At 46.1% G+C, this 15,839-nt stretch overlaps 1 protein-coding gene, 1 long non-coding RNA gene and 1 pseudogene across 2 annotated transcripts; 2 read left to right on the forward strand and 1 right to left on the reverse strand.

The window, feature by feature from the left end:
• Positions 1-622: 622 nt before the first annotated feature.
• Positions 623-2,767, forward strand: LOC149353504 (uncharacterized). Its single transcript, XM_089575828.1, has one exon. It carries the CDS (start codon positions 623-625, stop codon positions 2,765-2,767), a length of 2,145 nt encoding a protein of 714 aa, XP_089431954.1.
• A 320-nt stretch (positions 2,768-3,087) lies between these two features.
• LOC149353505 (uncharacterized) lies at positions 3,088-15,605 on the forward strand (annotated as a pseudogene).
• On the reverse strand, positions 5,674-12,618 carry LOC149353506 (uncharacterized). Its single transcript, XR_016290998.1, has 4 exons — positions 12,303-12,618; positions 11,223-11,316; positions 10,602-10,677; positions 5,674-5,781 (listed from the first exon to the last, which is right to left on the reverse strand). It is a non-coding gene; the product is annotated as an uncharacterized LOC149353506 (long non-coding RNA).
• Positions 15,606-15,839: the final 234 nt, after the last annotated feature.

The following is a 15,839-nucleotide window of genomic DNA, read 5'->3' on the forward strand; positions in this document are numbered from 1 at the left end:
TGTGCCATCCTATCAAAGGCTACAACCACAACAAAAGCTGTCACCACATTTTGCGCTGCACTTCCTTTCAATACCACAGTGAGGACCGTCGTTCTGCCGCCGATCAGCAGCGCATCTCGAATCCTCCAAGAGAAAAATTCCACTCTTGAGCTGCTCACACTAGAGTGCCCTTGCCGCGTCCAATTTTCTCTGTTTGTAGATCAGCCCTTGTCCGTGTCCGAATACCTGAAACAGGCCCTCGGATGCGCTACAAAGTTGAAGATACGCCACGGCAGGCATGTGAAGAGGATGAAGAAGAAGAAGGCTCTCGTGCGCTCTCGTGTTGGAAACAGTGCTAGGCTTCGTTCCCTCGTCTGATCCCCAATTGCTGCGTCCTCGGAGCACCCCACCACGGATGATGACTTAGTGTGCTACCAGTGGAATCGAGACGGCCGCCCCCGAAGTTCCGGGAAAAAAGCAAGGACTCCTGTTCCGGGAACGGTCTGAGAAGGTGCGTGCCAGCTTGAGTACCAACGCTTCGTCTAACCACAGGTTAGACGCTGCGGTAGAAATAGACCTGCTTAGTTAGGTATTAACGGCATCGACGGAATTTTTTCCGCAGAGCTGAAACGAAGATACAAGCATGGACGCTAACTACTACCATTGGCGTTGGCGCCTCCAATACGTGCTACGGGGCCTGCCCTTCGAACGTTGCTGCTCCGCGGGGGAGCTAAAAGAATGCTGGATTATTGGGAATTTGGCTTCGTGGAACAAGGCGTTGCGGGCGAAAAGGCTTACCATGACACAATTTGAACCGGGCAAGCTCTGCCTGCGCTCTTATGAGGACCGAGATGACGAGTTGGCGACGTACTCGGCGCCCGGCAGTGAAAACGACGGCGCCTTCCTCATCGCGTGGCTTCCCAGACAACATCCCTGCATCCGGGAAGTCCGTATTTACGACCGAACATACATTGACGGGCTCTCCTTCATCTCGTCTGTAATCGTTGGACCGGTGAACAACTTGGAAAGCGTCATGCTTCATGCCTGCTGTAGACATCTTCCTGAGAGCAGGTTTTTCCAAGCCTTCGGCCCTTTGAAATACCTGCGTGAGCTGAACCTCACCAACGTTCACGTCACCGACGCCCTTGCGCCCATGGTAGCCGATGTCCTGAGGGGAAACGGGCAGACGCTCCTAGCCGTCAAGCTCATTGGCAATGATCTGTCTCGGGATTCTGCAATAACCCTACTCCTAGCCCTAATCGCATGTGAACGGCTCGAGGACTTGGCCCTCCAAGACAGCAGGGGGTCTTCCGCTTGTGAAGCCATGGCAGAGGCCTTCAGGAGCAGCAGGTTCCTGCGGAAGCTCACATTGCTGGGTCTATGTGAAGCAGATATGAGCTGTGAGCACTTAAGTGGACGGCGATATTGTCTAAACTGCTTGACAAGTCTCTTTGGTGCGTTAGAAGGAATTTTACCACTTCACCACCTGGCTCTGGAAAAGATAACAATTAGTGAGACAGTGGGAGAGGCACTGGCGAAGTTCTTGATTGGCCGTCACTCTCTTCAAACACTGTCACTTCTAAATTGCCGCTTTGATAGCAGGGGGGCTACACGTATTGCTGAAGCATTATCAGCGAATTGCACTTTGCTGCACCTCAATCTGGACAAGTGTTCCCTTGATGCAGCAGCTGTCACCATATTGTGCGCGGCTCTTCCTTTCAACACCACACTGAAGAGCCTGGTTCTGCCGCAGATCAGCTGCACATCTCGAATCCTCCAAGAGAAAAATTCCACTCTTGAGCTGCTCACGCTAGAGTGTCCTGGCCGCGCCCATTTTTCTCTGTTTGTAGATCAGCCATTGTCCGTGTCAGAACACCTGAAACAGGCCCTCGGATGCGCTACAAAGTTGAAGATACGCCACGGCAGGCATGTGGGCAACGCCCTGTGCTCTGTGTATGCCTCTTTGGCATTGAAGAATACACTGCACTCCCTGCACGTTGACTACGAGGGCATTGCCCCTGGCAATGATGGCCCAACAGAAGAAGATCTCGCCAATGCGCTCTGTTCGGCACTCGAGGCATGTGGCTGCCTAAAAAGCTTCCACTTAGATGTGCGCAGAGCATACAATGAGAGCGAGGAGATAGCCCCATTAATGGCCAAGATCATCAATGCCCTACTAGGCACCCCACGCCTAAGAGAATTCACTTTGGTAGCCTCTCGACTGACGTTGAAGTCGGCTCAGTTGCTTTCTGTCCTGGTCGGAAAATTCAAGAGAACCTTAGTTGAAGTGCGCATCGAGAGCGCTGGAAACATGTCCGACACGGTCCTTGCCGTGCTTCGAGAGATGATCACCAGTAACGTCTTTCTATCGAGGGTTACTGTAAGATGCTGTGCCTGGAAAGACGTAGTGTGGGCTTGTGCGGCCATCGATGACGCTAGAGAGGAGAACCAGGGCGTGCTGAACAAGGCAGCAAAATACGTGATGAGTATTGATGACCGGCCAGCACCCTCTTCAAAAGACCACATCGCATCCGCCTTCGACGAACTGTGCGATACCGCGTCGCTGCGAGAACACCTAGTGTCGATGTCTGGAAAATCCCCACTCCAGGTGTCCAGGGACGTGACGAAGGCCAGGTGCTACCTGGATGACAACTATATGATCTATGCTGGTGTTGTGCGTTCGACGGTTATTTGCGAGGCTGGCGATGGCAGCACGCAGTTTGATGCACTTAACGTAGACTGCTGGCGCTCCATAGCGCAGTACCTTAAACTGAGTGATGTGATTTGATAACTGACCGAGTGCAAGGACATTAGACGACCCGTGTGGTCTTGTTTGTAATGTGTGTTTTTCTAACAAACCGACTTCAAGAACATTGCAGGACCACTGTGATCTTGTTTGTTGTGTGTGTGTGTGTGCCTCTTTTGTGTGCACGAGCATTTTGACGCTGAACACATTTATGGGCTTCGTTTGTAGATATTGGGGACCATTAGTTATTTTTCTTCTTGTGCATACTAACCGATTGCAAGGACATTGCATGACCACTGTGATCTTGTCTATTTTGTGTGCGCGTCTCTTTTCTGTGCATGAGCGTTTTGGACACTAAACACATGTACGAACGTTGTTTGTAAGGAACTGGACGGCCATCTCGTGGATCCTAGCTTTTGGCGTTGGCTCAAGCTCCAGCTGCTATATGCTTTCTAAACGCACTGCGAAAACAGCGTGAGCACCAATCAATGTATTACGCCGAGAGTGTTTTACGATGGGGCGCTGAACGGCTTGGAGAATGCACAGATGTCATGGACAGATCTTCAGACATCTGCTTAGAGCAAGAAGTGGAAGATGGAGAGATCTGGGAAGAAAGCATTCATAACACAGCTGGAAGGAAACGACGTTAAATACTTTGCAGCCGGCTCATTTTAGGGTTGCCACTTCGGGACCAAACATCGAAGTAGAGTTTCTTAAAACACAACTTTTGCACAATTAAGGAACATTTTCTCCAAAACCAACCGATCCTTCGCCCTGATTTTTCACACATTTTGCTAACTACCTGCTGAACCAAAAAAAGCTTGCATTTTCTATAAGGTTTTTATGTATAAATAATTTTTTATTGGAAGCGCAGAGATTATCGGACAATAAACATAGAACATTTAATTCTAAAGAACAACAAACCCGTCAACTTTTCATTTGGTTCAGAAGAAACTCATGTCATGGCGAACGAGTGAGAAAAGTTCCACTGCTGTTCCTTGGATATGTACGTGAAGTGTTCCCTAACGAAAAAAAAAAATACATTTTTTTTTTAAAGTGAAGCTTTGCTTGGGTGTTTCGTGGACTAAAACAGCCTTTCTTTCTAGGAAGCTGAGGCGATCTGGATCTGCAACAGGATCTAAAGAAGTGGAGTAGCAATTTTACTGGCAGCTCCACTCCTTTCTTGGCACACTGCTAGTAAATGACAGTGATTTAGTGCAGGAGAGCGTGGAGGTAATCTTTTGTTTTTATCTCTAGCACAGGCTAGCCTGATAGAAGTGCAGTGAATGCTCTGGGCCTGCTTTCCATTCCAATGTGCAAAGGCCTTTTAGAAACTACTACATAGTCTTTACGAAATAGCATGGAAAAAGGAATAAACAGAGTCGAAAGCAATATCATGTATGCAAACATGCCTTTGTTTTTCCATATGTGTTGTACGGTATCAGGGCTTACAAGGATTCAAGAAGGGCTAATTGAAGTCCATATAGTTTGCATCTGAGCACTACATGACACCAAAAGCAAACGACACAAACAATGCGAAGACCTACGTCACTCAGAACTTGATGTGTTTTTATTAAAGAGATGAGCACGCTCGAAAGAGATAAGCATATGAACATAACAGCAAAATATATATCAGCAAGAATACATGGAAGAAATCGTACTTGTCTAAAACCCAACAAAAACATTGAAAACCAAAGTGACAAATCAACAGGTGATAAGGAGGACCTTGAGCATAGTTCTGTAAAGTGTTTTGAATACCTCCTTACAAAACGGTTTCTGTGCTTGAAAATCATCACACAGAATAGAGAACATAGCCTATAGGCACAATGTGCAATGCACCTCGAAATGTGACGGCCCAGACCCTTTCAGTGAGGCTTCCTATATGCTCTTTGAGGATAACAGTTGAAGTACAAGAAATTCATTGCGGGGATGGGACAGCGCACTACCGACACATGAGAAGCATATGTAGCAGCAGGTCACAATGAAGTAATTTGGGTCATGACAATTCATTTTTGCTTAACATGCGGCAGCCGTGTTGTGTTCAGTGTAAAACTGACATGGTATTCCAGCACAAGAATTTGCTCACATTCAAATATTAATAGAGGTGTTCTACAGAAGGACAAGAGGCATTGCAAAAATTGTTCGCCGTAAGGCAGAGTTTGTTTCCACAAATGAGTATATATACACTCTTAAAACTAAAGGAGTGCAGAGGAGTGCCCAGAACACACTTTGAAGGAGTATTTGCTTGTCCCATATTCCACTCCTTTTTCCAGAATAAAATTACTCCCTCTGGACAAAGAGTGATCCAACACCTACTCAAGGAGTACTGTACTACTCCTGCAATAGAGTACAGGCACTCCTCCGAGGGAGTAAAGCTACCACATTGAAACAGCATCCTACTACTCTTTCAGGTAGAGTTCCAGGACTCCGTTTGTTAGAGTGACTATACTCCTTCAAGGAGTATCAGCCCAGATCTTATTTTACTCGTTCAAAAGGAGTTTCACGTGTTTTCAATGTATCCTACTAATTTTCTTATTTCACATATTCTTCAGAGCAAGTTGGTCATATGTTTTGCAGGATCCACCTGCGCTACATCTACAAAAGAGTAATGAGCAAAAGGGATTATAATCTTTGAGTAGAATAATTTTTGCTCATACAACTACTTTATGGCTACACTACAGTTTGCACATTAGTATGGTGCTCTGTCTGCGTTGGGAATAACAATGGTTCAAGAAATAATGACACAAATGTACAACACTGATAACTTTTATTTCTCAAGTCATTGCTGTGATTGCTGTGGCTGCCCAAAACACGCTCGGGAGGCGCTCGCTAGGATCAAGCCCCATTAGTGTCTCAAGCAGCAGACAAGCCCGCTTTGTTTTTGGGGTGTACTTGACATTAAATGCCAAGAACACTGCCAAAAGCAAAGTAAACCCATCTACCAAATCCACCGCAGTGAGCTGTAAGCGCTCAAAAGAAACTAAGATGCTGGATGATGCCGTAGCTTGCTCGGCTGAGTGAAGGAGCTTTGGCTATGCGTGCATTTCTCCGGGTGCCTGCAAACATGAATGAAAATAATGCAAGTAAGAGTCAATTCCAATGCGCTTTTCATACTATCCTGCATATAACCCCATGAAAAAAAAAGAAAGAATACAACTAGAATGTACTGATCGTGTGTGTCATGTCGCCGCTAGTGTGTACCTATATTGTGACCAAGTGCAGACACCTTTCATTGCAAACCTTCATTCAGAGCTACAATTTTATGAAGCCCAATACAATTATCACTATGCTAGTCCTTTCAAAAGCTGTGTGCATGTAAAACAAGCACATATTTACCAAATGAAAATTTTAACATGAGCAAGCTCTTCTGCAAGTATCATGATCAGCCTGACTACGCCCACTGCAAGGCAAAGGCCTCTCCCATGTTCTCCAATTAACCCTGTCCTTCGCCAGCTATGTCCACCGTGTTCCTGCAAACCTCCGCCCATGGAACTTTTTGCTGCTTCCTGCTACGCTTGCCTTCTCTTGGAATCCACTCCGTTACCCTTAAGGACCAGCGATTATCTTGCCTTCGTCTTACATGCCCTGCCCAAGCACCCTTTTTTCTCCTGATTTCGACTAGGATGTCTTCAACCCGCGTTTGTTCCCTCACCCACTCCGCCCGCTTCCGATCTCTTAACGTTACGCCTATCATTTTTATTTCCACAGCTCGTTGCGTTGTCCTTAACTTGAGCTGAACCCTCCTCGTTAGCCTCCACGTTTCTGCCCCATAGGTGAATACCGGTAGGATACAACTGTTGTATACTTTTCTCTTGAGGGGTATTGAAAAACTGCCATTCATGATCTGAGAGAACCTGCCATATGCACTCCACCCCATTCATATTCCTCTAGTTATTACCCTTCATGATCCGGATCAGCGGTCACTACCTGCTCTAAGTAAATGTATTCCCTTATCACTTCCAGTCATTTCTAAAACCACACCTATTGTGCTTGACGGTTTCTTGTCACATAATACATTGTGCAGTTTAAAATATAGGGTAACCTTGAATCGGGAAAACGAATGACAGTTTTCTTGCTGAAGAGAAATGGCTGTTGCAATTCCTGTTTCTCAGATACCATTAACTGAATTTCATGCTCTAAAATAGTGAAGGAAAAATTCAAAATTTTTCATCTCAAAGAGGCAGACAACAAATTTCAGTTTGGTTTGGGTTGGTTTATGGGGTTTAACGTCCCAAAGCGACACAGGCTATGAGAGACGCCGTAGTGAAGGGCTCCGGAAATTTCGACCACCTGGGGTTCTTTAACGTGCACTGACATCGCACAGTACACGGGCCTCTAGAATTTCTCCTCCAAAGAAATTCCAGCCGCCGCGGCCGGGATCGAACCCACGTCTTTTGGGTCAGCAGCCGAGCAAATTTCAGTTGCACATATTTTTTTGTTTTTAATGATGCATAAGGCATTACTATGCACGGATAACCACACTGTATTCGCCTATGACTGCTAAATAATTTGTAATTAAATATCTTCTCTCTCCTGCTTCACTTTTAAAAACTGAGCAATGGCAATGGCATCAAAGGTCAGTATAAGCCATAGGAGGCATGAGGAAAACTGCAATATAATTGCGGCTTCGTCATTCATTGTGATTCCGACTCTTAAGGCAGGCTGGCTTTAGCATTTTAACTAATTAAAACGTTGAAGTAGCGATATCATAGCTTTTTTGTGCCTTCCATAACCTATACTGAACATTGATGTCATAGCAATTGCTATGCTATTGAAACAGGGAAGAAAAGAAATCTGGTTGTAATTATTTAGCGATTGGAGACGAATACTATGCAACAATTCTATGTATACGAATGCCCAGCACGTCGCTACAAAGAACACACATAACCAAAAATTTGGTGTTTATACTCATTTAAGGTAATACTACTTCCCACGCAAGAACACGACAGCCATGTGTAAACTTTTTGCTTTCATAGTAATAAAATCTATCCAACGACAAGTTAGGCGCAGCATGTCTGCTCTTTATAAATATGCAATACTGACAATGTTTGACACTAGCATTTGGCATGAACGAGATAACTGTGATTACTTCGCACGTTACGTGCCAGTCCATACTATTATGCACAATTTAGATTTGCAAATGTAATGTGTAATTCTCCATGACTGCCACATTAGTGCACTGCAAACCAATGAAGTTGTCTTGCATTTGCAATGTTCTCACTACTTTTATGCAACACTGATCACTTCAGTATATCTGCATCGTTCTGTTAGACGGCCACGGGATAGCTAGAATTAAGGCTATTTTATGTGATGGAAACCATTGACTAGACAACAAAGAAGAAAAGCCTCAACTACTGTCCTGGTGCTGGGACGTCTAATAAGAGCTCAGAAAGACTCGGTTTCAATACGCCAAACCCTCCTCATAACATTACCCTGTGCGAAAATACCCCACCCCACCCTAGCTTAATTTCTGTCCACATGCACCAAGGCTCACTGCACCTGTTATAAATATTGCCCTAAATATTGCAATCAAGCTGCCCGTGTATGCATAGGCTATCTGTGCATGGAGAAAGAAAGAAGTTGTTAGGAATGTTTCACACCAAAAACAGAAAAAAAGGCAGCCTGTTTCTCAGAAACAGCTAAGAGCATGAAATGGTGTGTCCAAAAAGATTAGGCTGCTTTGTACTTATTTATGACAACGAGAACTGTCAGAGCTGCGCTTTCAAAAATTCAGGAGCTTTGTGCACAAACGTAGCTTCCGTATGCACGTCTTGCAGCACCAACGCTTCCGAATTGAAACGACCGATGAATATGCACAGGAAAAAGCAAATAGAGAGCGCTTGAATTTAAAAGAAAAGCTACCTTGCACAATCAGAAATTTCGCGACAGAACCTTCCAAACAGTGACGTGTACTGGTTGCGGTATACCGAATATATACCTAGCAAATAAGTGTGCGCTTTAACGAGCGGGATTCTGTGGCGGCAATGCTACAGCTCCAATTCCGAAAACCTAACGCTGCAAAAATTGAGTTTTCAAAATACGTGCGAATGCACGATACACTTTTGCACGCATTTAGAACTTTCAGTTGTGAAACACAGACAACGAATCTTGTGTATGCGTCTTCCTTGGCTGGTAAAAAAATTCTTCTATAAGTCTCCAGTTTGCCTGTGTACTCCACAAATTCTAGGATCCCTGTCCGCTACATGTCAAATTTCACTGAAGCGAAAGTAATACAACCGACAGCTGATGATCTGCTAGGGCAACAGGATTTCAAAAGTTTGAGAAGGGCAGTGGGAGTCCAATCCAGGTGGAGTAGTGAAATTTGACTAGTAACAGACAGGGATCCTCCAATCTGTGGAGGACACCGGCAAATTTGAGACTTACGGAGGAATTTTTTTACCCGCCAAGGAACACGCATACACAAGAGGGAACCACAGAGGACTACGGCTTTTACCAGCCCTTGTCCTGTGCAGTTCTCTCTTGTGTATGTGTCTTTTTTGGCTGGTAAAAAATTCTTCCATAAGTCTCCAATTTGAGTGTGTCCTCAACAAACCGCAGGATCCCTGTCCACTACTAGTCAAATATTTCAACTCCACCTGGCTTGGACTCCCACCGCCCTTCTCTGTGGAGAAAGGGTGACAGCAGCTGGCAAAGGACAAGGACAGGAAGCATTATCCTGCACTGATTTTGACGGCAGGTTCACAAGACAAACAAAATCAACTCGAGGAGCGGGGTGCACATCATGCGACTGAATGTCAATGGCCAGTGAAAATGGCACCAGCACTGTGGAATGCACATGCAGAAAACGAGACGCATTTTTTTGTCAACTTTGAGTAGCAGTCTACTGCACTTTTAAAGAGCAAAGCTCTCAAGTATGGCAACACTGGCACTTTTTGTTTTACTGGGGTGAGGGTCGTCGTGAGGGTTGAAGTCCATATTTCTTTTCCATCCACTGTGTTAATTGCGAGCTATGTTTAACTAATAGGGGCTGGGCATCTAACATCACCGTTATTTCTTTGCAGCAGTTGAAACAATACAGCATACATTTTATAACATGCTTAACGAATTTTTGGGAGCAGCGTGCTTTTACACTTCTACTATTTGTTGCTACTGAATCAGTTTGGAGTTGACAAAAGATCTGTAATAAGGAGTAATTACTCATTGACATCCACTCGAGCACAGCCAAATGGCTACAAAGGAAAGCTATACAGCTTTCACAGAAACTTCGTAGTTAAAGAAAGATTCGTCCTGGTCCGGTGTTCGAACTCAGAACCACCACTTCACTGGAGCAGTCGCTCTAGCAATTTGTCCAACCTGGACGGCAAGCTTATGGTAGGGCGAGAGCGAAGTGATCAATAACTCGAGTGGGAACTGTGTTGGTCCAATGTTTTAGGACCCCTAAAACATTGGACAAACTCAGTTCCCGCTTCATGTTACCTCTAAAACATTGGACAAACTGAGTTCCCGCTTCATGTTACAATACTGAGTGACATTTTGGTCTATACACCACAAATACCGGTAAAGCATCATGATAGAACACAATGTTTTTTAAAGGGATAAAGGAATATGTTCGCCCTTTCAGAGGGCACATATGCATAAGAGGCAACATGTGTGAAATAGTCACTGCACCTGAAGCAGTGTAAACTCCATTATGTTAACAGCAGCAGTCAAAAGCTTCATGAGCGACTATTTCATACAGATCATGCAATTACATTCATGTAATTCAGGATCAGATTCATGTGATTATACAGGGAGGTACTGCTGCTAAGTGCACGTAGAGCTCTGCATGCATTTCTAAACCCGGCTGTGAGCCTATGTCTACGAAATTTTTCTAAATAGGCAGCTAAGGTATACATCACTGGAAAACAATACCTACCACAAACAGCTGAGGAGAGATAGCACAGCCAAAAGCTGGAAGCACGAATGGCCCAGTAGATACTGGCAGCTGGCAACTGCAAATAAATATGTCAGAGCAACTGTTGTCAGTGGCCGTAACAATGTCATGAATGACAAGAGAAGAAATTGTCTACTGCTTCATAAATTAGAATAAGGTATTAACATAGGAACACAAAAAGCAATGAGATGGCCCATGACAAAAGAAATGAACAGATTGTATGTGATGCACCGATATACATTTTTTCAGTAGATTTACATGACTGTCACAACCGCATAGAAAGATGAGCAGGCTGGAATACCACTATTTTTATGCATGATGAAAAGAGCGTAACTATTCGAATATAGCATGCACAGGATTTAATTATTACTGCCAGGGTGCTTTGCAGCAGCACCGAAGGTATTTTAAATTGAACGTAGCGACCAGTAGACCCGTCTGCTTTGCACAAATGATGAGAGGATGGAAAAGGCATGCATTCATTAGCAAGAAGCACGATATCTCACATCACAGCATGAAACGAAAATTGGTATTGCATTTAACAAATCTGCACAGAAATAAAAACTGCCTAGTGGCAATGCAAGTAAGAGCAAGGGAAAAAAATACCGAAGAAAACTGGTGAGTGTGGTGCAGGGAGGTCTGTGGGTAGGGTCTCGTGCCTGGGAATAGTTCCGAGCGCGGAGAATCGCCGGCAGCACAGCTGGTGGCAGTCAACCAAGAATAAATAAGAGAAAGTGAAAATCAATAACAAACCATCACCGATATAGCGAACGACTTGAAAGCGGGCCGCACAAACGAGGGATATAGCAAAAAGCTTGAAATCCTAAATAAGTGCGCAGTTCATCCCAAACAGTTCTCAAAATCTGAAGGCGAGGAAGCATCGACACCTACACCTCAGGGCAGACGCAAGAACGATCTAACTTTGACATAATACTGTGTCAAATTCTGTTCCATGGGGAAGCACAGATAAAAATTTACAAATGACTAGGCAAGGGATATGCCCCAGCCTTTTACACGCGATCATTGTCCCCGAAAAAATTGTATGACAAATATTAAGGCGTAAGCACTAATCCCACGAGTACACACACTGAGCACTGTCTGTTGGCAGCTGGCCTAGCGCGAGTGCTCTGTCGCGCGGCACTGCCGCTCATCGTCATCTTCTAAGTAGCACAAATCAATCCGACGGGCACCAGCCGCGAGGCAACTCGACCGTTGTCAGTTCCCTTGTCTGTCCGCAGCTGGCCTAGCAAGAGCGCTCTCTAACGTGGCACTGCACGCTCATCATCCTCTCCTATGTAGCACAAATCTATGCTATTGGAATGTAGTAAACATTGTCTGTTGTTTTTCGCAGCGCTAGCAAGCGACCGCATAACTCTGTTGTGATAACTGGTGGCATTTTTATTTACCGCGGCACCCGAGTACTAAACGCAGATAGAGACTATGGAGCAACAGTTGCCATGGTCCGTTCGCCCGCTGCCGCGGCCGACAGCGCGCCTCTCAATGTGGTGACGCATGAATACGTAGTGCGCGGGCCGCAGGCGAACGGACCGTCGTGTGAATCGGCCTTAACGCATTATAGCTGAGGCAACCCCACGCAGACTGCCTGCACTGCCATCCCTATATAGGCGCACACTAATAACGCGTGCGAATAGAGATCAGAAGTAAAGAAACGTACACGGGACTCACCGTTCAGACGGCTCATCAAGGCTTAGCAAAACCGCACATTCTTCTTCGTTGCCTCTCCAGATGACAAGAAGTCGTAGCGCTACCTTTCTTCATGGCTTTACCCGTTCAAAATCACCAGTGTTGACAGGGCGTAATTCTCGTCGTTGGTTTCCAAAACACACTTGTGTTCTTCATACACGTCCACCGCACGAGCACTCAAACAATGCTACGAAAACCCAAATAACACAAAACGTGACGACGGCTGCAGTTTTGCTTCGTTGAAAAAACCTATAAATGCGCTTTTTTTATTACTAATATTTGAATTGTGTTCGCAACAAAAACAAATTATATTTTTTCATTTTATTTCTTTATTAAATGCGAATACCAGAGCGCTTTTAGATACTTTTGCTGACATGTCGTTTGTAGAAGCTGCGATCCTGTGATCCCATCCCCGGGTGTCCTAGCAGACGACGGCGCAGACGACGCTGTTGACGGAATGCAATTTCGATTGACGGCAGCGAAAATCCCTTAAATGCGACATAAAAGGCAAAGAAACGCACCGTATCGCAAACTGGTCCATATCAAGGATATGTTCGACGCGAGCGGTAGGACAAAGAGCAGCTGCGATGCATTACTCTACGCGACACTGGCATGCTCGACGGAGATCTACATGAAACAGAGCGTAAATGTGACCCGTACAAGCGGATTACTGTGATATCAACTGCGTTACGGAACTACGACGATACTTGCTTCACACTTTAGCTTATATGCAACAGCGGCCCGCACTCGCCGCATCCTGTTCGAGTGTACTTTCACTAGCAAGAGCCCACATGCATGGAAGCCGACAGAAGCAACTGTCTTTTCGAGTTCAGATTGTTCCGAGAAATACGAGCAGCTTACTTTAGCACGTACTCGAATTCATGTTCTCAGCCTGTGTGTCACGTACGGTGACGATGGCGTCGAGGACGAGCTTAAGAATCGCCTTAACGTGGCCGCAACGCAGCCGGTATCCCAAGCATTCGTGCGCTAATTGTTGTTCACCTGTACTGCGAACGTGCGCTCAGTCGCAGGCCAGCCGCTAGCTGCTCGATTTGCCAGCCTTGCGAGTACAATTCGCAAGTTTCTGAGCCAATCTGTGAGCGAGCCGAGCTTTCAGTAATGACGCTGCTCGCGAGCGCGCCGCGCGACGAGCTTCGGCCTGCTCCCTGGCTGCCGTATTCGTAGCTAAGCCTAGGAGGTTTCACTTCGATGCCAGAGCTGAGAGCGCTTCGAAACTGGCTAGCGCTGAGGTGCTACTCTTTGCATTGTAAGTACGTTTTATTGTGAACTATGTCTCGTAGTGAAATAAAGATATGCTCGGGTCCACCCGAACAGTGATGATGGCGTCGAGGACGAGCTTAAGAATCGCCGCAACGCAGCCGATATTCCATGCATACATGTGTGCTAAATTTGTTCACCTGTGCTGCAAACGTGGGCATAAAGGCTCGCTCAATCGCAGGCCAGTCGCTGCTCGGTTTTCCAGCCTTGCGTGCGCGATTCGCAAGCTACGGAGCGAATCATTGAGCGAGCCGAGCTTTCGGCAACGACGCCGCCCGCGGTCGCGCCGGGCGACGAACTGTGCGCTGCTCGCTGACTGCCCTTGTCGTCGCTAAACCTAGCCGATTTCACATAGATGCTGTAGCTGAATGCGCTTCGAAACTGGCCAGCACTTAGGTGCTACCCTCGGCACCGTTTTACTCTGAACCCCGCGTCATAGGGAAATAAATATATGCTCGGTTTCCGCGACCCCTTCAGGAGCGGAGCTATAGCAGAGGCCAGGCGAACTCCAGAGCAGCAGCAAAGCGGCTATGGGAGGAAATTTGTATGGCTGTTATCGCTTCTACCAACAACTCGACATTGGCTAATGATACTCTATCCCAGAGCTTTGGTCGTGAACAAACAATACCAGTGCATTTTTCTGACGCCGGCAGCCGGCATCCAGGCTGGCAGGCCGGCCCCGAGAAGCTAGCGAGCCCTTACGATTGTATGGCCGTGGCGCACATCAAAACCGCCACGATATTCTCCTCTTCGCTCAGGTTGTAGCAGCACACTGCTAATAACGAGGAACCAGACCACTTTAAAAGACCGAGCGCGAGGGCGCAGGAGCCTGGGCCAAAGCGCGTGACTGACGTCATTCCCGAGACCTCATTTCACGTGAGAATCAAACGAGCAGGCGACCCGGAGGTCACTCTTGTAGGTGTGAGGAACGGTGTCGTGGAGCTGCTGCCTGGTCGCAAGCGACTGCTGGTCGCATGCCCTTTGCTACTTGCAAGTGCGAATGGGCATTCAATGCCCGTTTGCAGTAGCGAGTCCCTTAGTTCACGTAGTTCAGGTATACGTATGTATACGTAGTTCACGTATACGTATATAGTAAGTGCTTCCGCGAAAATACAGTTAAACGCAAGTTTGAAGGAATGCATGGCGAGCGCTCTTAGCAAAATGAACAACGCGTCCTCGCTGTAGATTATTCTTTGCGGCATAAGAAAATAATACGAGCTGCTTGCTACGATGAGCAATGATATCCATTGTGCAGCCTGTGGAGCCGCACGAACGTTATCATTTGTTTGTTAATTCCTTTGGCGGAGGAGTAAAACAAGCACTGAACTCCCTTGGGGTATGCAGGAGTGGAAATGCCATTTTACTCTTTTGTCAAGAGGAGTGAACAGGACCTTTCACTCTTTCTCGTTTGTAGAGAGAGTAGATTGAGACCTGCAGGAGTAGCGAGGCTCTTTTACTCTTAATGCAGGAGTAGCAGTTCTTAGAGTGGAAGTTCTTGTATCCTCCTGCGATTTCTTCGATCCCCGTGTTTTTTTTAGTCTGTGATCGAGGCTTTACTTGCCTACTAGCCATCATATGTAGTTCAGTGGCTGACATATCTGTGCCATTTTCTATCTTTTTTTGCTCCATTCACAGATGCCAGACGATCCACTAGAAAATGGAGACGAGGTTGTATACCTTGACTTCAGCCAGCCAAATTCGCTCCTTACATCCACGCCATCTCCAATTCCCTGCGCCCCGGAAGAGGCTACTGAGAGTAAGGCAGGCAGCGAGCAAGCAAGCAGGGAGCAAAGGCCGAGTGGAAGAATCAATTCCAACATTCGCAGAAAGCGGCCTTCCAGCTCACTGCTTCGTGAACTCATGGCTGTGCATGAGAAGGCCGAGGAACGCGCAGCCAAGGTGGCGAAGGAAAGCAGCGAGCTACGAAGGCAGCTCATCGAGCTTCAGACAGCGAGCAATGAAGTTCAGAAAGGGATGCTACAAGTGATGAAGCAGTATTTCACCTGAAAGGAATGTACAGAATAATTTATTCTGTCTTCTGTGTATTATTTGTGCTCGAAGGAGAACAAAGAACGATTGATTCTGCCTTCTGTGTACTGTGGTGTGCTTCCACGTACATTTCTTTGTGTGTACAGGGAGAGAGTGTGTGTTTCTTCTTGTTTGTGCTAAATCCTTGCATGTTTTGTGTCAATTTTCAATGTATATCTGAATCTTTTTTCCCAAGGAAGGGAGTATGTTGTA

The sequence above is a fragment of the Amblyomma mixtum genome, chromosome 3 (assembly GCF_055824585.1).
Source record: "Amblyomma mixtum isolate Tamu chromosome 3, ASM5582458v1, whole genome shotgun sequence".
NCBI classification, from domain to species: domain Eukaryota; kingdom Metazoa; phylum Arthropoda; class Arachnida; order Ixodida; family Ixodidae; genus Amblyomma; species Amblyomma mixtum.